The sequence below is a fragment of the Haliotis rubra genome, unplaced genomic scaffold, assembly GCF_003918875.1.
Source record: "Haliotis rubra isolate DU_JTF1 unplaced genomic scaffold, ASM391887v1 Scf3, whole genome shotgun sequence".
Classification (NCBI taxonomy): Eukaryota; Metazoa; Mollusca; class Gastropoda; order Lepetellida; family Haliotidae; genus Haliotis; species Haliotis rubra.
In genome coordinates this window covers 2,258,646-2,285,952 of record NW_025766968.1, presented here as the reverse complement: position 1 = coordinate 2,285,952, position 27,307 = coordinate 2,258,646, and the positions used below count along the sequence as shown (strand labels likewise).

Here is a 27,307-nt window from a genome sequence, read left to right as displayed (position 1 = left end):
TGCAATTCTAGTACCGTAGCCAGTATCAGAGCAATCACATCGTCCCACAAAAGAGCAAAGAAACGTTCGTCACCCTAATTAATTACTTACTCATCAAATTTTAATCCCTCCCATTTCACGGTTCGAAAGTCGACAACCTTCCTGTCGTCTGCTCGATCAATAATATTGTATTCTCTGCGGGATACATGTCACGTGGCTTTCAATATGAAATCGCTCACTCTCATTGGTTGATGAAATTGAAACCACTTTGTTAATGAGTTGTTATAACCCCCAGAGGAGGTGCCGTTAGCTGACATCATATTATTCCTTGTCCGTTTTAGTGTTTGCAGCTTCCAATCTGTTTCGACTGACGATTTAGATATTGCTGCGCGACAGATGGACTTTCGTTGCCGTGACGATATCGGCAGTTAACCGGTCCTCACACCTGGGGAAGGGACAGACTCGGACCCAAGTAAGATTTTTGCATGTATTTGTTCAAATTTGATAAGAAGTCTAATTCACGTACACTCCATCACAAAGTGATAACGTATCAATGAACTTTTTGTTCAAATAAGTACACATTGCAGGATCTGCGGTTTCTGTTGTAATTTATCAAAACTCAATTACTCTTAACGTGTATCATTTCATTAATGATGTCATTTTTACTTTTAATCGCAATAACCAAATATATGTTTTGGTATTTTGGTATTTAAATGTTTCTTATAAGAAATGCATATATAGGCGTGCCGGGAGCCTCCTTTTAAGCCACATATAGGCATTTATATAATTGTAATCAGTTACAATATCCTCTTAGAAATATTTTTTCAAAATATATTTTAAAGAGTTATGTTTTGTAATGATATGTACCTAACAAAGAATAAGTTATACAGCAATATTCCATATGGATAATGTCAACATTGCCATTTAAGATACTAATATGTTCCTTAACCAGATTAAATATCCCGGCGATAGCCGATTGAAATGTTTAACTGGTGTCATTATTATCAAATTTCATGCAAAGCTGAGCCTACCTCTACATATTCTAATAATCATTAAATCAACAAAGAACTTAATCATTAATATTTCTCATATGACACGATAACCTTGCTATTTTTGTTAATATGATACAATTTTTCAAACACGATATAATGTTCAATATCTCGAGAACCCGATACACTGGTGTACTGAACTCCTTAACTGCTTCTGAAAATGCTCATTAAAGCTTAAGGAAGTCCGGCGCTGTCATCCAATTGTATTTTTTTCCAGGTTGGTTTTAGGTGTTGCCCTATTGTGTTAACGTCATATCAATATTTGTTTCACACATTCTATCGGGCACACACGACAGTACAAATTTGTTTACATTCTTAAATATCAAATCCATGGTATGTTGTTTACTCTTTGCATCAGAATTGAACCACTTAGCAGGATAGTTGATCATATTTAGCAAAACTTAAACTTACTGATTCAACAAAAGATCCTAAAACGTATAATGATTTCGATTTTCAAAAGTAATAAATCATTATCTTTAGTGCCCGCATTCCAAATAGCATGGAGTCTGCTGGATTGTAAAAACCAATTGGATACGCTTGTCAGGTAATGCTTTTGAAGAAGATAAACTGTCTGGCATTAGAAGGTATACACTTAAAAATTAAAAATGAACAAAAAGACGTTATTAACATGAAAACAGGAAATGAAAACGCCACACTTAAGGTCCAAAACATAACCACGACACCCTTTTGAAATACATCACCGCCGAATAACGTATCCTTGTTTGTTTCAATTGTAGCCACCATCAAACTCGGGTGTATATTACTTTGCCCTACAGTTTATTTGTACATTGGTCATTAACAAACGTCAAATGTATTTTAGTTTACGTTATTTTAAATTACGTCGACTTCACATCAGATGATGTCATTCAGACTATTTAGTTATGTACCTGTTCTATTTTACGACATGCTCAAATTGCTAGATAAGATTATTCTTCTAAGCATAAAAAAATGATGCAACAATCGCGTATGTGAATCAAGTCATATTTAGACGAGGGGTTCATACTTGAAATACACACCATGTCGCAAGAACAAGCACTTATCTCACCAAGTGACATTGAACACACTATATATGTTTATTACTAGTATTTAGATTCATCGGGTTAAATACCCGTCAATGATTTTGTTTAGTAGCGTTAGTGATAGTTATTTCAGCTGTTGGTGACCACCTCATATCTTCCTTCTCCTGCAACCTCAATGTGTATGTTTGTAGCCATAGCAGATTTCAATGTGATTTAAATACATGCGACAAAACGATATCCATTTTTAGATATGACGTGGTTCTCTGTTGTTTTTTGTTTTATTTACAAACTGCAAATTGCATATGCAAATTTCCCATCCAATGTAAAATGATTCAACTTGCTACTTTAAAGTGATGACTAATATATCATGAACATAAACATCCTAGAGTCTTCAAGAAATATTCAGTCAGGACTTTTCAGTAAGTGAAGTGAGTTTTCTAAGAATTAAACACGTTTTCAGGCCCTCACAACTTCTAAGATAAGTTCCATCGTCAAGTGTTTCAAGCACTAAATCAATAGTTCCAAATATTTTGTGTTCGATTATGAGAAAATGTGTTCGATTGCTTGGTTGTTTGGTCTCTTCGATTATTTCAGTTTATGGGAACACCACTATACGGTTGCGAATATATTACGAGGACGTGTTTGTGAATCACTATCAAACAGTGATGACACCGGGTGTTCGCGAAAAGGTGGACGCATCCTTCCCCAAAGGTGGCACGCATCACAAACACACGCAAAGCCTAGTCACATATGTAAAGTTATGTTACGCTACCGCCATATACTTTACACTTATTAACATCGAAACATGTAACAAATATGACATATAAAATATATGTCCTGGTGGTTTTGGTTAACTATCAACATACTTGTAATTCAAATACAAGTCATATAACGTAATTTTTATTGTAATAAATCAAACCCCAAGCTATAAACTGGACATAATGCTAATGTAACTCGGGAAATGGTGGAATGAATTATTAAAGAATTTCATTTTTTCCTGAGTACCGAAGTCATGTTTTAAATGTTCCTTCTTACTTCCTCGATTGGAAAACGAGATAAATGATAAATATCAGTAAAAGCAATTAGGTTATATTTTAGAAATTCTCTTCATTTCCAGTCACTATAGACTGAAATGTGTTACTTTACATGAATAATTAAGGAAATAACACTGCAGGCTTCGTTTTTTCACAACTGTAGTTAATTTGATTTAATTTTGGCAATTTGTCGATGTGCTGTAAATATGAGTCATTCATAATTCTAATTAACGCTTACCAACATAACGTTACTTAATATTGTAAATGTTTAATCAGTTCAATATTTATACAGCAAAGCGTATTACTCTTGGCAACGTATGTTTGTCTATGAATGTTGCCCTGCACTGGTTTCGATTTTAACGAGGTCTGACTCGAGCAAATTATGTTTGATAGAAAACAGTTTCAAATAATCCAATCCTTTATAATCCAATCCTTTATAATCCTTCGTAAAAAGAAGCCAACCAACATAACTTTTATGATAGAAAACGTGCTTTAAATAGATATAATTAATGATGACAATCACAAAGATGGTACATGTAGTCCACCTGTCAGTTACGTTCTTGAGGCAAACGTTTGATTGGTAAAATGATAAATTCGTGTTTATTTCTGTTTTGGAAACAGAATCAACACATGCGATTTAGTTGTTAACCGCAAGATTCAAATGCTGTTTTATGGCCTTGTATTTAACGCTGTTGAGGTAAACAGTAGAGTGCTAAGTGAGTAGCAAATAGTGTTATTAACAATGGAGCAGTTACAGATCTCCTATGAAATTATACTGCGACAATCGTCTACCAAATGTCTTGTATCACACGAACGCACAAACAGACCTTTTTGGATATGAACACTTCGATATTACATATTACATGAATATTTTTAGTATGTGAGTATGTGATATTAAATGATAGATATACGTGCTAAACGGTTCTGTAGCTTTCAAAATCATAATCATGTTGATATTGAAATTGTTTTAAACGTTTTGAGTGTGTGATATTGAATCAGATTTAGATATACGTGCAAAACGGTTCTATAGCTTTCACAATCATAACCATATACACATGGCAATCGTTTTTGAGTCTGTGATATTAAATCATTTATAGATATACGTGCAAAACGGTAACTTTCATAATAATAATAATCATATTGAAATTGTTTTTGAGTATGTGATATTAAATCATATGTAAATATTCGAACAAAACGGTTCTGTAACTTTTATAATCATAATCATACTCATATTAAAATTGTTTTTGAGTTAGTGATATTAAATCATATGTAAATATTCAATCAAAACAGGACTGTAACTTTCATAATCATAATCATACTTATATTGAAATTGTTTTGGAGTGTGCGATATTTAATCGTACGTAACTATTCGAACAAAATGGTTCTGTAGCTTTCAAAATCATATTCACACTCACGTGATATGTGCATGCAATGGCACCAAAAAAACACCAAGATATTTCAAGAAATTCACATTTGGTCACGTCATTCCATGTATCAGTATACACACTTTGCCTGGCGAACGTGAGACAGATTAAAACGTTTGGGGATATTTCTTACGGTTCTATGCTCATATTAACAAATGCCACATTTTGATCAGTTATTTTTTTCTTGAAACAAATTGCTCGGAAGCATTATGTTAAAACTGTAAAAACTGCACAAGTGTGTTATTAAAACCATCGTGTATTTCTCCCCCTAATAACAATGGTCTGTCAGTGACCCTTAGTTTTGTCTTCACTGGGGGTGGTAGCTAGGGTGGTTGTAGGAGCGAGGGGGGGGGGGGGTAGGAGGCTGCTGGGTTAACCAAGTGAGACATGATATATCATGGAAGAAGGGTACATGTCAGCAATTAATTTTCTCTGACATTTTACTGGCCTTCAGGTCTTGCAGCTTCTGCGCTATTTGATTTCCACATTGGTACAACCCGACTCTTGTGAATTGAACATTGAAGAGCCACTTGGCCTCGAGGATATTAAAACGATTAAAAAACTCGGTGTTCGATTGTGCTGTTGATGAGATGAAACGTGTTTGCAGAGGTTTTAATTTCGTGTCCTTTGTTTGAAACATCTTCTGACAATCTGATGGTGGACAAAATGATATATGACCCGGAACAATTAATTATCTCGGCCTGTATTTTGCCAACCCATCTTGGACTGTTGTGAATCTTTTATACATGATACTTGCCCTACTGACAGTTTATGAAACAAGATATGCAAACTTTGAAAAAACGACTCCTGGCGTTGAAAACATGAAAATCTTGCATTGAACATGAAAGTCGAAATTATACATTGATCCTACTGATGTTACCATCTTCATTCAGTCTATTTTTTCTCCTATATATGACCGACATGACTTTCCAAGTGTAGAGAAAAATTAGACGTTGATGAATACACAACAAATGAATAGTGGTTTAAATCCTTTGTTATAACTTGCGTTGATGTGGTCGTGGAAATCGAAACATGAGACTCGATGTGTTTGTAACAACTGCCTTCGAAGGCGTGGTAACATTCTCTAGAGAGAACAATAAGTCCCTTTGGGTCATTAGATATAACAGAACATATTATCAATAAGTGTTGTTCAGCGGCAAAATCGTCTTGTTAAGTGTACAATTAACACCTTTATTGATTTTCATCATGAACTATTGGTTGATGCTCGAGAAGGATATTGCCTTTAGGTTAGGTTATTGAGTACGCTCAAGTTGCTGCTCGCTGCTGCTTTTGGTTACATTATTGGAAACTAATTGAGCATACTGTACTCCCTCACACATAATTTAGTTTTCGGGCTAATTCTGGTCAGCAGGTTTGTCATTATGATATACTCAAATCCGCATTTGAAGATTTCAGAGGTGATCGGTTGTATAGAACATCACTGAATAAAATTACGCGCGTACAACGAATACAATTACGAGCGTACAACTAATTTCATGATACATAGTAAACTACGGTTATAACGAACTCAAGAGTACAACAATTAAAGTTCGTTATATACGTAGTTTACAGTTCGTTATATACGTAGTTGGTCTATAAGTCATTTACAGCAGCAAAACAACAACAGTCGGTTATATTCGTCAGTTCGTTAGAAGCGTGCTCGCCATATACGTAGTTACTCTATTTCCAACATATATGTATTTATATAATATTTCATGACTTCTCTCATATCCTTGGGTCACTATATAATCTGGGGCGGTGGGGTAGCCTTGTGGTTAAAGCGTTCACTCCTCAAGCCGAAGATGTGGGTTCTATTCTCCACATGGGTGCAATGTGTGAAGCCCATTTCTGGTGTCCCCCGTCATGATATTTGCTGGAATATTGCTAAAAACAGCGTAAAACTCAACTCACTCGCTCACTCACTATTATATATATTCTGCTGGGAAATAAATTTTCTTCATTTGTATGTATAGTCTGTTTGCAGTGAAAACTTACCGATGAATTTCACTTTAAACAAAAAAGTAAATCAATCAAAGTGAAATATCCTCATAATTTTACCTTGCCAATTGAACATTTAAATCTCAGAATTTTATTCAACTTAGGATAAAAGTTATTTAACAAACGACCATAGATTCAAATCGCTATTACTGGTTTGTATTACAATGGGGTAAGCGCAGTAGTTCGAACAGTGAAACAAATGCACCCGGGTACGTGAAGAGCGTTAACTTAGAACAACCCTTGTCGTTCTCGGTGTTTCATTTGATGTGCATACCCCCTTGTAATACAAACCAATAATAGCGATGTGAAACTATGATCGTTTGTTAAACAACTTTTATCCTAAGTTGAATAAAATTCTGAGATTTAAATGTTCAATTGACACGGTAAAATTATGAGGATTCGCAGTCTTAATTTCACTTTATTTGTTTTACTTTTTGGTTTAAATTGAAATTCATCGGTACGTTTTCGTTGCAAACAGACTATAAATATACGTTACATTTTTAGAGACTAACTTCCACGAATTGTACGTTTATCACAAATGAGTACTTTTCATATCTGTAATTCAGAATATATACGTGACCATTTCACTTCACCTCAACCCTGTATCTTAACACATAAAAGCAACAAAACTCTATTCACGTCCCTAAGAAAAGTCTGCTAAAAGCGAAAAGGTGAGCGTATCCTACGCCAATAGTAGCACCATTTATAAAAGCAAGTGAATTGCTCACCTGAAAACATTCAGGAACATGTGGTACAAGTGAAACTAGACGTTCGCGTCGGACATAATTTTTTGTCACTGACGAGTCCTATTTCGTAATGTCCTTCACATGTCTATCATAAACTTGTTGAAAGCTTTGTTTAGGCTTTAAATGTCGTAGACTTGATCGAACAAATTCCAAGCAAAAACGCGCTTTGAAATCTTTCAGCTGCAAGAAAATTGCTTGGCATCCCCTCTGTAAAAATATATGACGCTATCAGAATTTGTTTTCCATTTTATGTTACCGGCAGAGAAGGGTATGCTTACCATTTCTGTGAAAGCATGGTGTTGTTAGTGAATTGATCCGCTCATATATATCTCAACATCTATTCTAATCTCATTTCCATGTAAGATAATCAATATAATAATTCCTCCCTTTTGGGATGTAGACGAAAAAAGCTAAAGGTTGGACACTACGATAATCCTTTGTTTCTGTTGTCCTATTTATATATTATGATTTATTCCAATAGAATAATTGACGACATAAATGTTAACAATTACATAGGGCGGTGGGGTAGCCTAGTGGTTAGAGCGTTCGCTCGTCACGCTAAAGACCCGGGTTCGATCCCCACATGGGTACAATGTGTGAAGCCCATTTCTGGTGTTCCCCGTCGTGATATTGCTGGAATATTGCTAAAAGCGGCGTAAAACTTAACTCACTCACTCACTCTTTAGGAATTGCACAACGTTTTGTAAGTTTAGAAGGTTGTAATAGTAGATCACCTCAGCTAATCACGTTTACTACGTATAACCGGTCACCACGAAACTATTCAAGATGTCATACGTTAGTGACATACATGCTATTTACATGACCCGTTTCTAATGTTAAGATTGGACATTATTCTCCTGCTAGTTCATAAGGATATACACGATATACTAGTATGTGGAATTGGGTGTTGTTAGAGTGAGTGAGTTTAGTTTTACGCCGCTTTTAGCAATATTCCAGCAATTTCGCCGCTTTTAGGGATACCACAAATGGGATTCACATATGGGCTTCATATTGTGCCCATGTGGGGAAATCTAGTGGTTAGAGTGAGTGAGTTTAGTTTTACGCCGCTTTTAGCAATATTCCAGCAATGTCATGACGGGGATACCACAAATGGGCTTCACATATTGTGCCCATGTGGGGAATGGGTGTGGTTAGAGTGAGTGAGTTTAGTTTTACGCCGCTTTTAGCAATATTCCAGCAATGTCATGACGGGGATACCACAAATGGGCTTCACATATTGTGCCCATGTGGGGAATGGGTGTGGTTAGAAAGTACATGTACACCCATTATGAAATAAGGGAATGCTATAAACTGATAGAACACGTTCCAATATTATATATCCAACGAGTCACATTGATAGCGCCATCTGTACACAATTCAGGGTCAGTATCCCATGTTATATTAGTCCGATAGAGTTATGCAACAAATTTAATACGTAAACACCACTATCGGGATCTATAACATTATGAATCTGTGAAATCACATGTACAATACATCGTGTAATTATAATAAATTAAGCAATTCTGCTGAAATAACTAAGTAAAATTCACAACATCATATTCTGATTAAATCAGATCTTTCCTGCAATTACTAGAATGGATATATGTATAAATACGGAGGACGGTTTGTCTGTGGACGGTTCTGTGGCTGAATGATAAACTGTTTCTATGTTCACTGAGGTAAGCAACGCGTGATGTCTATATGTAGAACCTAGTCTCTATGTTAGAGAAACCATTCAATGGAGCCCCACACAGATACGTACTGGGTAAAGTAAATTTTATGTAAATTATATTCCATCTCATGTTACTGCATGAAGAATATGATAGAAAAAGGACTATCTTTGCAGATAGTACATGTTCTATGTTGCATGCTTAAGTAATCTGGTGTAATGAGAAAGCTTCAGTGATCACTTCACATTATATCCATCACTATTTGGCTTTAGAGCCCTGTGGAATCTGTTTCGGGGGATAATCGCAACTTTTGACACTTTCTGTTGATGATTATAATTTATCAAACACTGAAAATCCTTCTGTATCATGATCATTGCATTGTATCAGGATATATCTATTTATATCTATAATTGATTGTAGACGTTAATAGGCTCTGTTATTTCAAGTTGGCTTTATTCACATAGCTCCTGTTGTATTGTGTGGGTTGGTCTGTACAAGAGGTCTGCTATAACGAGTTCATACATTAATCTCGTGTTAATGCCCGTGTTACGATGTATAATATTCATTTTTGAAACAGCATTACTGATATATTCTCTGCAAACAACAGTCCGCTGTTGTCTAAACACTCTCCGTTATTATAAATCCAAGACACCGTGTGCAGTCTCTCGCCTACTTTACTTCGCGACGTGAGAAAGAGAAAAGTTCCGTACTTGTCACTGTGTTCCAGCTTTCCCCTTACTTCCAGCTTGTTATTTTCCATCGTCACGCATGTCTCCAGGTTTGGTTACCCTGCACATACTCGTTACCTGCCCTTATTAGAGTACATGTTACCTTCCTTCTGTTATTAGAGTACGTTACCTGGTTCTTGGTTACCTACTTACCTGTCCGGTATGTTTCTACCTGTTTCTTCTTTAGACGATTCTATGTTACCAATCGCTTTCTTTCCCTTTCTCAGCTGATTGCTCACAATCGTGTCTTTTACCTACCTCTGCGTCACCAGAATATATGTTTCTGTCAATGTTACCTGAATCTCCATTTCCAGCTTTTACCTGGCCTTCCTTTTGCGCCCTATACATATCCCTCTCGCCACACTTTTACCCTCTATTTTTCTTCGCTCTTAATATACATCCTCAATTGTACCTGATTTTACCTCTCGATTTCAACCGTGTACATTAACTTATCATTTTCTTCATTTCCACCTACTATGTTACCTCGCATTTCCAACTTCTTTGTTACCCGACACTCCATGTTATCTGGCTCGATCTTTTCCGCGCTCCATATTACCTGGCTCAGTACTTTCACACTCTATATTACCTGGCTCACCGTTTTCACACTCTATATTACCTGGCTCAGTACTTTCACACTCTATATTACCTGGCTCACCGTTTTCACACTCTATATTACCTGGCTCACCATTTTCACACTCTATATTACCTGGCTCACCAGTTTCACACTCTATATTACCTGGCTCACCATTTTCACACTCTATATTACCTGGCTCACTATTTCCACACTTTTTTATCTGTCGTTCTTGAGGTACCCACTTCTGTGTTACCTCGCTCTAAATGTTCACTTCTTCGTTTCCAGATTCCTTTCCCTTTCACTAAATCTTTGTTACCATTGCCTTTATTACAGACTTTTCTCTTACCTAGCGTCAAACATGCATCTGTTTCATACTAACAGCCTTACTATAACTCAATATTAAATGCACGTGTTTCTCTCTACCCGCGTCTGTGCATTTCTGCCTGCCTCTTGTCGTTGCTTGTATCTCATCTAAACGATCTGTGGTGTTCAACAGCCAGTTCGTTCGAGGGTATGTCCTTTGCAAGTCGTAAACACAAATTAACTTCGAATAACCTTTACTTGCCCACCAGTCGTACACCCAGATGACAAGCAACTTGATTTAACCTCATTTGTATGCACGAAGGACTTCTACCTGACAATAGTGCAGTTCATCAATAATGCAAGCCGTTTCCTCTTCTCTCAATGGAAGCAGTACAGCGAATCTAAGAAAACACTTTAATTCATAAAAAGGTCTACAGAATATGTTCTTTCCCTGAAAAACATAGTTAGTTTCATTTCATAAATCACAAAGTTTGTTATTACTAGTTTTTGTCTTTGAGTTGTCATGGCAACAATTACAATTGCAAATACTAAGCTGCAGGGGAAGTTCCAGTTGATAGGGGTTGTTAGGGTGAGTTAAGTACAACAACAGGTATTGGCTCCAGTGCTACCTCACACCATTATGGGTATTATTTTTACTTTGTTACTTTGACAAAACTGATAAACACTGCGTGTGGCCTTTTAATAACTGAAACATTTTCTCTAATTAAATCGTTTCCCCTACAACTATGCTACGACAAGGTGTTAGAATACAGTGGTATTGAGACAAATACTCTTCCTTTGTTATATGCACACAATACATGTATCGAAATATTTGTTTCCTGAACCCTTTAATGAAACTCCAGAATATATTAACGTCACTTCCCATGCCTTGTCCTCATATTAATATCTGTATGGAGAGTAATTAAAAAAAGTGCAGATTATTATCACTTTTCTTACACGGATGAAGTAGTCATGTTTTTTTTTCTTTCTCCCAGTAAAAAGTAACAGTTTAAAAGTTGTTAAATGTTCAAAATTCCTAAACGTACCGAAATTAATGTCGCCCACTCACACTTGGCATTTCTGCTTGTAATCAGCCAGATCACGATACAAATTTGACAAAGACATTCTTAGGTGTGTAAAATAATGACTATGTTAATTTTTTATTGAGCGGCATTTTTCATTTTATGTTCCAGTGAATGACAGTCGTCACATTATACATATTCCCTTCAAGTTATGACGGAATATAACCTCGCTAGTCTATACAGGTCCCCATTATACATATTCCCTTCAAGTTATGACGGAATAAAACCTCGCTAGTCTATACAGGTCCCCATTATACATATTCCCTTCAAGGTACGACGGAATAAACCTCGCTAGTCTATACAGGTCCCCATTATACATATTCCCTTCAAGGTATGACGGAATAAAACCTCGCTAGTCTATACAGGTCCCCATTATACATATTCCCTTCAAGTTACGACGGAATATAACCTCGCTAGTCTATACAGGTCCCCATTATACGTATTCCCTTCAAGGTACGACGGAATAAAACCTCGCTAGTCTATACAGGTCCCCATTATACATATTCCCTTCAAGGTATGACGGAATAAAACCTCGCTAGTCTATACAGGTCCCCATTATACATATTCCCTTCAAGGTATGACGGAATATAACCTCGCTAGTCTATACAGGCCCCCATTATACATATTCCCTTCAAGGTATGACGGAATAAAACCTCGCTAGTCTATACAGGTCCCCATTATACATATTCCCTTCAAGTTACGACGGAATAAAACCTCGCTAGTCTATACAGGTCCCCATTATACATATTCCCTTCAAGTTACGACGGAATAAAACCTCGCTAGTCTATACAGGTCCCCATTATACATATTCCCTTCAAGTTACGACGGAATAAAACCTCGCTAGTCTATACAGGTCCCCATTATACATATTCCCTTCAAGGTATGACGGAATAAAACCTCGCTAGTCTATACAGGTCCCCATTATACATATTCCCTTCAAGGTATGACGGAATAAAACCTCGCTAGTCTATACAGGTCCCCATTATACATATTCCCTTCAAGGTACGACGGAATAAAACCTCGCTAGTCTATACAGGTCCCCATTATACATATTCCCTTCAAGGTACGACGGAATAAAACCTCGCTAGTCTATACAGGTCCCCATTATACATATTCCCTTCAAGGTACGACGGAATATAACCTCGCTAGTCTATACAGGTCCCCATTATACATATTCCTTCAAGGTACGACGGAATAAAACCTCGCTAGTCTATACAGGTCCCCATTATACATATTCCCTTCAAGGTATGACGGAATAAAACCTCGCTAGTCTATACAGGTCCCCATTATACATATTCCCTTCAAGTTACGACGGAATAAAACCTCGCTAGTCTATACAGGTCCCCATTATACATATTCCCTTCAAGTTACGACGGAATAAAACCTCGCTAGTCTATACAGGTCCCCATTATACATATTCCCTTCAAGTTACGACGGAATATAACCTCGCTAGTCTATACAGGCCCCCATTATACATATTCCCTTCAAGGTATGACGGAATAAAACCTCGCTAGTCTATACAGGTCCCCATTATACATATTCCCTTCAAGGTATGACGGAATAAAACCTCGCTAGTCTATACAGGTCCCCATTATACATATTCCCTTCAAGGTACGACGGAATAAAACCTCGCTAGTCTATACAGGTCCCCATTATACATATTCCCTTCAAGTTACGACGGAATAAAACCTCGCTAGTCTATACAGGTCCCCATTATACATATTCCCTTCAAGTTACGACGGAATAAAACCTCGCTAGTCTATACAGGTCCCCATTATACATATTCCCTTCAAGTTACGACGGAATAAAACCTCGCTAGTCTATACAGGTCCCCAGTCTACGATACAGAAAACTAATTTAAAATAACATTCGCGGATATGCTTATAACAGTAAAACGTTATCTTGCATGCACATGTGATGCATGCACATACCCATGAAACAAAGATATCGATGAGGTCAGTGTACAAAAACAGTTTGATTATGCGTACACATTGAAACAAACTTTTGTGGAGTTGAGTGTACAAATGTAATTTGCTTATGCATGCACGTTTAAACATACGTTCGAGAAGTTGAGTGTACAAATATAATTTGACTATGCATGCACGTTTAAACAAACGTTCGTGGAGTTGATGTGCAAAAATAGTTTGATTAATCATACACATTTTAACAAATATTCGTGAAGATGATGTACAAATATAATTTGATTATGCATGCACGTTTAAACATACGTTCGAGGAGTTGAGTGTACAAATATAATATGATTATGCATGCACGTTTAAACAAATGTTCGTGGAGTTGATGTGCAAAAATAGTTTGATTAATCATACACGTTTAAACATACGTTCGAGGAGTTGAGTGTACAAATATAATTTGATTATGCATGCACGTTTAAACAAACGTTCGTGGAGTTGATGTAGAAAAATAGTTTGATTGTGCGTACACATTTAAAAAAGTTTTCTTGACGATGATTGTATAAATATAGTTCGATTAATCATACATATTTAAACACACGTTCGTGGAGATGAAGGTACAAGATAGTTTGATTGTGCGTACACATGTAAACAAACGTTCGTGTAAATGAGGGTACAAATATAGTTTGATCATGAATAGGTTAAAAGTAAAAGCAAACTTAGGAATTGTGTATTATAATGGTGAATATTTCCAAACTGGTAACAAATCTGTATTGCAATTGTGACCGTGTAAAACGTATAAGTGTGCTGTATGACAAAAGGATTGTAAACATAGCAGCATACAGTGTGACCATGAAATGGTAAACATGGTAACATAGACTATGATCATGAAATGATAAAACTGCCAGCATAAAATATGGTCATGAAATGGTAAACGTGAAAGCATACAATATGGTCATGAAATGATAATGGTAGCATACAGTTTGACCGTGAAATGGTAAATATGGCAGCATACAGTGTGAAGATGGTAAATATGGCAGCATACAGTGTGAAGGTGGTAAATATGGCAGCATACAGTGTGAAAATGGTAAATATGGCATAGTGTGACCATGAAATGATAATGGTAGCATACAGTGTGACCCTGACATGGTAAATATGGCAGCATGCAGTGTGATCCTGAAATGGTAGATATGGTAAAATACGGTGTGACTCTGAAATGGTAAACATGGCAGCATACAGTGTGACCTTGACATGGTAAATATGGCGAAATACAGTGTGACCCTGAAATGGTAAACATGGCAGTATAAGTGTGACCCAGACATGGTATATATGGCAGCATACAGTGTGACCCTGACATGGTAAATATGGCAATACATATACAGTGTGACCCTGACATGGTAAAAATTGCAAAATACAGCGTGACCCTGAAATGGTAAACATGGCAGTATACAGTGTGACCCTGAACATGGTAAACATGGAAGCATACAGTGTGACCCTGACATGGTAAATATGGCAAAATATATACAGTGTTACCCTGACACGGTAAATATGGCAGCATACAATGTGACCTTGACATGGTAAATATGGCAGGTGAACATGGTAAATGACCAGCATACAGTGTGACATGGTAAATATGGCAGCATACAGTGTGAAAATGGTAAATATGGGTAGTGTGACCATATAGCATACAGTGTGACCCTGACCCTGACATGGTACATATTGCCTGAAATATATATACAGTGTGACCCTGAAATGACATGGTAAACATGGCATGCATACGAAATACAGTGTGACCCTGAAATGGTGAACCTGACATGGTAAACATGGCAGCAGCATACAGTGTGTGACCCTGAACTGGTAAATATGGCAAAATACAGCGTGACCCTGAATGGTATATATGGCAGTACAGTGTGACCCTGAAATAGTAAACATGGAAGCATACAGTGTGTGGTAAACATGGCAGCATAGCACAGTGTGACCCTGACATGGTAAACATGGCAATATATATACAGTGTGACCCTGACATGGTAAATATGGCAGCATACAGTGTGACCCTGACATGGTAAATATGGCAATATATATACAGTGTGACCCTGACATGGTAAATATGGCAATATATATACAGTGTGACCCTGAACTGGTAAACATGGCAATATATATACAGTGTGACCCTGACATGGTAAACATGGCAGCATACAGTGTGACCCTGACATGGTAAGATATGGCAATATATATACAGTGTGACCCTGAAATGGTAAACATGGCAATATATATACAGTGTGACCCTGAACATGGTAAACATGGCAATATACAGTGTGACCCTGACATGGTAAATATGGCAGCATACAGTGTGACCCTGACATGGTAAATATGGCAATATATATACAGTGTGACCCTGAAATGGTAAACATGGCAATATATATACAGTGTGACCCTGACATGGTAAACATGGCAATATATATACAGTGTGACCCTGACATGGTAAATATGGCAGCATACAGTGTGACCCTGACATGGTAAATATGACAGCATACAGTGTGACCTTGACATGGTAAATATGGCAATATATATACAGTGTGACCCTGAAATGGTAAACATGGCAATATATATACAGTGTGACCCTGACATGGTAAATATGGCAATATATATACAGTGTGACCCTGACATGGTAAATATGGCAGCATACAGTGTGACCCTGAAATGGTAAACATGGCAATATATATACAGTGTGACCCTGAAATGGTAAACATGGCAATATATATACAGTGTGACCCTGACATGGTAAATATGGCAGCATACAGTGTGTCCCTGAAATGGTAAACATGGCAAAATACAGTGTGACCCTGAAATGGTAATATAAGCATGGTCGTGCATCGTAACTGTGAGCATGTAAAACAATAGTTGGTGGAAGTAATTCCCTCCGTGATCTACGTGCCTTTTCTCGTTTATCACTATGTCACCATTTTCTCTCCGGGATTTTTTATAACCCTAACATCCATGTCGCCCCAACCCCTTTGTAGCATTCATTCAAAACCGCACACTACACCTCACCCAAACTCACACTCATTCAAAAATCTCACTCTACCACCTCACCCAACTTCCCAACCATTCAGCACCCTGAATCAACATTGTTTCTCTCCACTTTTTCAAAACCTCACTCTACCAGTTGTCTCCCCGAAGCGCTTGGCCCGTTGAAACACTCAACCATTCATTTCGTGCCATTGGATACCCCTTAAACCCATGTTTAGGGCATATGGCAGTTGCAGTACTTGTGTCATTTCGATAACCCAATACCTTTTTAGGTTATATGATTGCAACAGTATAAGAGTGATTTGATATCCATGACGACCCTCTCTAGGACATAGGTCTGTAACAGTAGTGTCTTTTGATACTAATGACGACCCTCTCTAGGACATAGGTCTGTAACAGTAGTGTCTTTTGATACTTATGACGACTCTCTCTAGGACATAGGTCTGTAACAGTAGTGTCTTTTGATACTGATGACGACCCTCTCTAGGACATAGGTATGTAACAGTAGTGTCTTTTGATACTTATGACGACCCTCTCTAGGACATAGGTCTGTAACAGCAGTGTCATTTGATACTTATGACGACCCTCTCTAGGGCATAGGTCTGTAACAGTAGTGCCTTTTGATACTAATGACGACCCTCTCTAGGACATAGGTATGTAACAGTAGTGTCTTTTGATACTTATGACGACCCTCTCTAGGACATAGGTCTGTAACAGTAGTGTCATTTGATACCAATGGTGACCCTCTCTGGGGCATAGGTCTGTAAGAGTAGTGTCATTTGATACTAATGACGACCGTCTCTAGGACATAGGTCTGTAACAGTAGTGTCTTTTGATACTTATGACGACCCTCTCTAGGACATAGGTCTGTAACAGTAGTGTCTTTTGATACTTATGACGACCCTCTCTAGGACATAGGTCTGTAACAGTAGTGTCTTTTGATACTTATGGCGACCCTCTCTAGGACATAGGTCTGTAACAGTAGTGTCTTTTGATACTTATGACGACCCTCTCTAGGACATAGGTCTGTAACAGTAGTGTCTTTTGATACTTATGACGACCCTCTCTAGGACATAGGTCTGTAACAGTAGTGTCTTTTGATACTTATGACGACCCTCTCTAGGACATAGGTCTGTAACAGTAGTGTCTTTTGATACTGATGACGACCCTCTCTAGGACATAGGTCTGTAACAGTAGTGTCTTTTGATACTGATGACGACCCTCTCTAAGACATAGGTCTGTAACAGTAGTGCCTTTTGATACTAATGACGACCGTCTCTAGGACATAGGTCTGTAACAGTAGTGTCTTTTGATACTGATGACGACCCTCTCTAGGACATAGGTCTGTAACAGTAGTGTCATTTGATACCAATGACGACCCTCTCTAGGACATAGATCTGTAACAGTAGTGTCTTTTGATACCAATGGTGACCCTCTCTAGGACATAGGTATGTAACAGTAGTGTCTTTTGATACTGATGACGACCCTCTCTAGGACATAGGTATGTAACAGTAGTGTCTTTTGATACTTATGACGACCCTCTCTAGGGCATAGGTCTGTAACAGTAGTGTCATTTGATACCAATGGTGACCCTCTCTAGGACATAGGTCTGTAACAGTAGTGTCATTTGATACCAATGGTGACCCTCTCTGGGACATAGGTCTGTAAGAGTAGTGTCATTTGATACCAATGGTGACCCTCTCTAGGACATAGGTCTGTAACAGTAGTGTCTTTTGATACCAATGACGACCCTCTCCAGGACATAGGTCTGTAACAGTAGTGTCATTTGATACCAATGGTGACCCTCTCTAGGACATAGGTCTGTAACAGTAGTGCCTTTTCACACTAACGATGACCCTCTTTAGGACAAAGGTCTGAAATAGTAATGTTACTTTATACAAATAAGTTTCTTCTGATATTGCTACCTTTTCTTTCACGAACAAAAGAAAGGATACCAACTAGTTGCTCTATCTAAATCTTCCGTGCAATTTTCTTTTTCAGTTTATTTGCCGCATGATTGTAGTCAAATTCTATATCAATTAATCATTCAAATTTTAATATTGCAACTTAGGAATGTATGTTTGATCTGTAAACCTATCTCCCAAATTCCTGCAAGCCCTGCCAAGAGTCGCGGTCGGCTGCCAACTAGTGAAACGTTTGTCGTTATTCACGATACTTAGAGGCACTTACACACAGGGTTGTGGCTGTAAGGCGGCGATGTATCGGATTCTCTCACGACAACTATACTTGGGAACACGTGCAACTGCATCTTTTGTTCAGTGACATTAACGTGTTTCTGCAAGTTTTATTGATACCACAAACCACAGAAATGAAAGTATGTAACGTAAAAAATATAGTTTGTGCATAGTTTATTGGAACACAGTGACTGACGTATGAATATATTCAATCATAATGAAAGGAATCAGATATCAACCATGACGTGGGCTGATCGCAAACTTTGCTTGTTAGTGTTTGATTTTACTCCGATTTAAGTTGCAACAATTAAAAGACATTTCCCAACTCAATTACATGTCAAAATATTTGTTTGCAAATTGGTCAGGTTTGAATCGTGCGTTTGAAAAACTACATCAAAAACTATTTTGTTTAATAATATGATCGGTTACTTTTGCATGTGAATAATATTAGGCATATTAGTTCAAATTTACCAAAACGAACACATCACTTTGAAATAGCGCTCTCACCATAATACTTGTACCCGATAGCTTCGATAGGTTAAGGCACTGTGGGGCAAAGAGTATACATCCATGTTTAATGGTGGTTCGAAATTAAAGAAATCAGTCATATGGTTATATGATAGTGATGTATTTTATACAAGTTTATATGATAGTGAAGTATTTCATACGAGTTTATACGACAGTGATGTATTTTATACGAGTATCACAGGTGTGTCCTTAAGTTTGGAGTAATTCTGTAGCATTTTGATAACTTTTGTAATTGTTTGGTCAAATCAATTTGAAGTATACACTTTCTTTTGCGTGGTAGTGTATTTATATATGAATCCATATATGGACATTATTAATCTCCGAAAAGCCGTGGTGTTTAAAAACACAAACCTGCTTTCGAAATCGAAAGTTTCCCAATTACCGTAGGCGTTACAGTAGAATCAAACATCAATACTCGAATATAACACGAACGTCTAATATTACATCTTTCCTGCAAATCAAGTTATATTAATCTAAGATAATCTAAAACATATAAACCCCCTCTTCCCATCATCGCGTCAATATCATTTAAAATCAATATACAAAATGTAAGATGCAGCATCTTCTTCAGAGAGACCAGATATCCAACACAAACGGCGATATAGTATTTCACATAAAAGTTTAAACCTATTGATAGAAGATACTTCCAGCATATCTAGTCTAGATAAAAAAGTGAAGATTGTAACTTGTGAAAGTATATACGTTTTAGGAGTTAACCTTCCTGGTTGAATACTCATTCAGTAATGTAGTATCACAGTTTAGACTATCAAAGATACGACTCTTGCTTGAGTGGCGTCGGTGGTAATTAGACAGGGAGATAAGACTGCCCCTTGGCTGATACCATATCGCCTTACTAAACCTAACGCGTACGGTGTACTCGTTCTGTGGTACTTACACGGACAGCAGATAGAGATTAGTAGCCAGTCGATAGTGTTTTGGTGTTTGGAGTCAGAAAAGTGATATGAGCCAGTATTGACTAATTGAATAAAGCTATCATTTTTATATCATTAGTGAAGTGAAATGTCAAACCCATTACTGATATTAAGGTGTGGTATCGCTGAGACGATATCTGTACACTGTTGATATAGTTTGTTGAAGCAGGTCTGATGTTTCTGGTTTAATCATTTTTTCAGTTTGTGATGGACTGGTTAGCTTAAAGGTGTATCTTTAAGGGGTTTGTACAGTTCGGTGAGGTTTTGGAGCATCTTCAGTGGGAGACGATCATTGTGTATATTTCCAGTATTTAACAGTTTTAAAAGCCAAATGGATTACGGAATGGTTTCTTGCAATGTTTCATACAAATTGACGTGTTTTTCGGAGTGACATTCTCCGGAGTATATGACATTTATACATGTGGTAAGTTGAGGTATATTTCATCAAGTTGCACATATATTGATTAAAATATATATTTTTAAAATAAATGCATATCTGTCTGGAAAGTTGAAAAGCTTTTCCGTTTGTAACATGTTTTAACAGAGAAATTCATAGTTTGCTATGAATGAGCTAACTGTTGAAAGGTATCGGGATTTTAATATTGGCATGTAATGTTAGGTCAAATGTATTTTCTACTTAATAATATATCTTAAAACAGATGTTTTAACGCTGAAATGCAATAGTCCGTCTGGGTCCGTTAATATCTTTTTCACCTTTTATACCACCTCCTTGGTCTCATGGATGAAGTGTCTTCCTGGTGAGTGATAGGTCTGTGGTTCGGTTCCCTGACGCTTCATACATAAAGACGTGAAAGGATTGCACCTGTTTTCCCATGGTTGACCCTCGACACTAAGGGGATAAAACAAGAATTGTCGGATCGGATCAGTATAATGTATCTGAGTGAAGTATCCATGTATGGTATCTCATTAGGCTAACGTTGTAGATGTCCGCTCTATTACTGACTCCAGTAACCCATGCTTGTCGTAAGAAGCGACTAACGGGATCGGGTGGTCAGAGACTGGCTGACTTGGTTGACACATGTCATTGTATCCCAGTTGCGGCGTTAAACAGCATACATTGTAAAACTGGCCTGAGGTCTGACCGGTACAAACAGCCGCGCACGCACATGAATGCACGTTTCAATATAAGTGGAATAGTCTTAAACCCGACGGTAAATCCCATTTGACCAGACCTTATCGCTTGTTATGTGTTATATGACTTGTCGTAGTCATTCGGTTTACAATAGGCCCTCGGAAACCTATACTTGACGTGGAGTATGTGGAGCAGGTGATCAAGCTCGGAGACTTTGTTGAATTCAAGAGATGTGTAGAAAGTTGTTCATAAAGTTTGTACAGGTTCCATCGCGAGTATCTACAGGAGACATTTCTCATCCATTTGCTAAAATGCCCCATTTTGGCATATGTAAATAATAAGATATAATAAGATCTTCATAAAGTTATCTGCCGCTTAGGCACTGGTATCTTGAAAAGATTATAATTTAATCATTATTTAAAAATAAAATAAAAAATAATTATTTAATACAACCAGTAATAATAATAGTTTTTGCAAATGATGGTGATGATAATGATGACGACGATGACGATGATGACGAATAACTGTTTCTCGCTGGTGAACATAGAGCGCCTAGAGCAAAATAATTTAACTACTAATTAAAATAATAAAGAATTAAATTATATCATTTTAAATACAAATCAACACAAGATTAATTCAAAAACAGCTTTTTAGGTACTAGTTATAACACGGGGACACCTGGTTGTAGCAAATCTGCTCTGGTCAATACACGTATATTATTACAACTGCTGTTTAAAAATTGATTTTAAACTTGAACGTCTTTGTTTTGTCCTAGGTTATATTTACCTGATGCGGCGCGGAGATTTTGACACGTAGATTTCATCACGACAGACAGATAATCATCATGCTATTGTCAGTAACTCCCACGTGACCACCAGGTGTTTAGTAATTCATATAAACAACACGTGGCGGAGATCTGGTCATATGGTTTAACAGCCTCTATTGTCAACTCTCCTCTTTATAGTATTCTTTATTTTCACAGGGCGTTTTTCATTTCATGGCACGTGTTTAAAACAAATGGCTTGAAAAGTCAATAAATATAAATTGCATTAATGAATGTTTTGTCTATGATGCTGTTAGTATTTTACGAGTCTTGATTATGAAGGATGGGAATTCTTCGGGTTAAATTATTAATGTCTTCCCAAGACGCGCTACAAGTAACATCATGTTTTAAGCTTTTTGTTGCGATAGTTGAAGATATTACTCAACACAGAATTAATCTCTCTGCAATATTCATGGAATATGAAATCTTACATAAACACATCAGTTCTAAAGTGTTCACTTCATCTGTTGTCGTCGACTGATGGTTTTTATTGATTTGATTGTCTATCTTGATACATAATTTAATTGAAAATAATAGTCACTTGTGGTCCGAAAAGCTATTAGGAGCTTTCAAAGGCATATTGTCTTACAGTGATAGAAGCGTATATCAAGTGCAATGATATAAATGTGTATAACATAACGTTTCTCATTTGAAACAAGATAATAATACATTAAGTCATTTGACATTATATACTTATTTCTTTCTAAAAGCATAATGTATATAAATGACAAATAAGAAAGCAATATTTTACATATTTACATGAGCAGATAAATGAATGAATGAAAGAGGAATTGAAAAAATATAATGAACAGGAGGAATAAACATAAAATGGTTAACTCATTTTGAATAGTTAAATGCTTAACTCATTTTGAATAGTTAAATGCTTAACTCATTTTGAATAGTTAAATGCTTAACTCATTTTGAATAGTTAAATGCTTAACTCATTTTGAATAGTTAAATGCTTAACTCATTTTGAATAGTTAAATGCTTTTTTGACGGTTCAGAAAGATATTAGATGAAGATATGAATGAAGAATAAACATACCATTGGAACAGAAATTATTGAATGAATGAATGAATGAATGAATGAATGAAACTGTTTCCATATTGCTCAAGTGTTGTCATGGAATAATAAATTTATAAATTGCTAAACAAAAATGGTTAACTCATTTTGTAATAGTTAAATGCTTTTTACGATTCAGAATGAAAGTATTGACATAACATCGGAACAGAAAATATTGAATGAATGAATGAATGAATGAATGAAGTTGTGACCTTATTGCTCAAGCGATGTCACTGATACATTGTCAAGTTGTAAAACAAAACCCGGTGTCCGTGACCCGCTTGTTTAACCTGCAACTAACACCTCGTCTCTACTGTTTCACTGCGTGACAAAATGCTATTTGAGACATCTGCCTTTCCCGGAAGCTGTTTTCTCCTGCTCTCTGAATGACTAATCTTATAACATTGTTGGATGACGATCTCCTGTTACCTGCTTCAGCCTCGGGTCCTCCGCCCCTGGAGTATGTTTCACACGCGTTGTTCGGCGTTCCGGCGTTACAGAAACCTCTTTGTACCTGAAGTCCGTCGTTTCAGAAAGCAGTCTTAGCGCTAAGACTATCGTAACTTACGGTAGTCTTAACGCTACGATCGCGTTGTGAAATGGGGCCTACGTTTTAGTTGAAAAGGGTTTGGAAGGGGATCGCATGGATATTGTCATCAGAATACTTGATGTTGATTAGGTGGTCACGAAATGGGGATTGACTGACGATGTTTATTGTACGCCGACGGCTCTAATCATAGATAATATTATTGACAGTTGTGTATTGTCTTCGACTTGATCATATATTAGCCGACATTCAACTTATACGTTATTTGGATTTATAATTTATATGTGTTTATCAATAAACAGAAAAACAACACACAGTCTATTTGCTCAATCTGTTTTCTTTGCATTCAGATCAGTGTGGTGTCAGAGGCCTTCTTCAGAGTCAGAAGGATAGTCTCGGTTCTTCACAAATTTCAAACTTTATTGACACTTCACTTTCCATGCTTACAATGGCGTCACCACGGGACAAGGGGAACAACTCCGAGAAACAGATGGGAGAGGATCGTGTCGGCACTGTCATGTTGTTTAGCGTTCCTATTGTTTGCTTACATATTGACAACAAAGAAAGACTCTGTCTTGCTCAAATTTCCAACACAATCTTGCGGGATTTCAGTTACAACGAGATCCATAACCGCCGTGTTGCTCTGGGCATCACATGTATGCAGTGTTCTCCCTCACAACTAGAGATCCTCAGACGCACAGGAGCCATGCCAGTGTCATCCCGCCGGTGTGGGCTCATCACGAAACGGGAGGCGGAGAGGCTAGTCAAATCTTTCATTGAGGACATTCCACCCCCAAGACTTCCTGAGGACTTTGCCTTCAAAGTGAGTCACGCTTGTGGATGGGGATCTAAAGGACTCTTCATGCCTTCCCGATACAACAGCTCCCGAGCAAAGTGCATTAAGTGCCTCACCTGCGACGCATATTTCTCGCCCAATAAGTTCATATTCCATTATCACAAACTTGCAGGAGGAGAATACAAACACCCGGATGCAGCCAACTTTAATTCGTGGCGCCGCCATCTTGTTTTGGCAGACGACAACCCGTCTGAGACATTAATGCATGCATGGGAGGATGTGAAAGCTATGTTTAATGGCGGTTGTAGGAAGAGGTTCTCCAGCAGCAGTAGGTCGTTATCGTCATCGTTCATGCCCCGGTCTGAAGTTGCTGATGTTGGCCCTACAGATTCACCTTTCCAACGACTAGGTAGTAATCCATATTTTGGTGCCTTCGTCCCACCAACAAGCCGGACACATTCAGCTTTCCCGAACCCCATGTTCGGAAGGATCACCTCATACGGAGACTATTTGAGATCTCTGAGCCTCCCTTACAACAATCCGTGGACAGGAAAATTGGATTTTCCTCAGTCACCCCATAACGTTCCGGCTCATGGTGGCAAACCCGAACAGTATGGACTACCAGGACACGGTTCCTGTCTACCATTGAATATCCCTTACCCCGCCCCCAGGAACTGGCCTGATGGACACCTCCTGCCAGCGCCTTCGGGCATGGCTCCCGTGTCATCATCAATGACGTCAATGTCGGCGCTGCCGTCACAGCCGTGTTTTCCGGAGAAAGTCGAGCTAGCCAACAAGAAAAGGGTTGAGCCGTCGAACAAAATAGAAGTCGAGCCTGAATCAAGTACTGAAAGCACAGACTTAGGGAGTGAGGAACCATCACCGGCCAAGAAACAGAGACTGACCACTACAGAACCTGACAGCAGCATCGACGTGGAGAAGAATGACCTCGACCCTGGGGCGCGTTTTGCCGATAACGTCACTGATGAAAGTGCAAGTGATGACAAAGATGTAATTGATGTTGAAACAACTGATGCAAAGGTAAGATTGAACTGTTACTGAAATAGAATGCCTGGTAAACGAAAGTATAGATTCGGGGATTTGATTCGACCAAAAACATTACAATACTGGAAACAGTCGCCAAAACACAAAACTCAAGGTCCAAAACCCACTATGACACCTGTAATAAATACAATACCATTCAAAAACAATTTTCATGTTTAGGTTATATTCAGCCATCACCGGAATTGGTGTACTCTCTATTGATCGGTAGTGTATCTATCATATTCTGTGTATTAATCACCCATGAACATTCGGATTCGAATTGGTTTCAGCAACCATGCTTGTCGTAATAATAAGAGGCAAGTAACGGAATTGGGTGGCCAGACTCGCTCACTTGGTTAACTTGGTATCCCAGTTGCGTAGATCGATGTTCATAATGTCAGTCACAGGATTGTCTGGTCCAGACTCGTTTATTTACAGGCGGCCGTCATGTAGCTGGAGTATTGCTGAGTGTGGCGTTAAACAACAAACTGTGTATTAGTCCTTGGCTTAGACAAAATGCTGAAATATTGTAATTAACGCACCCAGTGTACCTGTCTGATAGAGTGGGTGGCCCGTGACGGTCCGGGTTAGAATTGATCTTCAGTAACCCGTGCTTGTCGTAAGAAGCGACTAACGGGATCGGGTGGTCAGGCTCGCTGTCATGGTTGGCTCATGTCATCGTTTCCCAATTGCGCAGATCGATGCTCATGCTTTTGATCACTTGATTGTCTGGTCCAGACTCGATCATTTACAGACCGCCGCCATATAGCTGGAATATTTCTGAGTGCGGCGTAAAACTAAACTCGGGGTCGGGATGATATTGTGGGTACACCGGTTACAGTGTAGCTCGGCCTCAACCATTGAAATGGGGCACAGCATCGGAGACCAATCATTGTGCTTACATCCAGCCCCCAAAATGCGCCTTAAATTTCACTCACTGACCATGTATGTGTGGTCAATGCAAAAGCAGTGTATCGCCTGATGCAGATAAGTAGTTATTACAAACTGAATCAAGCACAGAACATGAGACTGACTGACTGACTGAGTTTTGGTTTTACGCCGCTTTTAGCAATATTCCAGCAACATCACGGCGGGGGACACCAGAAATGGGCTTCACACATTGTACCCATGTGGGGATTCGAACCCGGGTCCTCGGCGTGACGAGCCAACGCTTTAACCATTAGGCTACCCCACCGCCCCCAGAACATGAGAAGCTATGTATGAACAATTACCCCCTTGGCGTACCGCAAATGATTTGCAGCTGAGAGAAGCGTACGGAAAATACTCTCAATAAGACTGAATTATTACATATATTCTAACTGAGGTGGTCGCAGCAACACCGAGGATCTCTATAGTCCGGGAACCATAATTCCGTTAAATCTCATTGCACCTACTGAAGCATACTGTTACAAGCTATGAACGGAATACCCAGGTACCAAACAAAATAGTAAAACTATTCACAGGATCCCGTAACGATACATTGCCGCTGTTCTGATGGAGTTGAAGACATTCACCTGTCGGATTACTGAGGTTTTACCTTGTAAAATAATCCACAGTCGTCGGGTGATCGCTGTACCTTCTATGGAAACCTATAAGGGACATTGTCGCGTTGTCAAATTGTGTCGTAAGTGAACTAAACTACGTTGCGAATAACTGGTTACAATCTTTTTCAGTGTTTGTCCTGTGTTTGTGAACTCCAATTATTCTAAACAATTCTAGTACCCATAGCAATAGTTTGTCT

At 38.1% G+C, this 27,307-nt stretch overlaps 1 protein-coding gene across 1 annotated transcript in view; it reads left to right on the top strand.

The window, feature by feature from the left end:
* Positions 1–312: 312 nt before the first annotated feature.
* The window catches only part of LOC124282415 (SKI family transcriptional corepressor 1 homolog-B-like), a 39,260-nt gene continuing 12,265 nt past the window's right edge, over positions 313–27,307 (top strand). The window contains exons 1-2 of the mRNA XM_046718404.1: positions 313–451; positions 24,077–25,563. Coding sequence (XP_046574360.1) covers positions 24,166–25,563 — 1,398 coding nt within the window. The 5' untranslated portion in view covers positions 313–451; positions 24,077–24,165. The remainder of the gene's footprint in view (positions 452–24,076; positions 25,564–27,307) is intronic.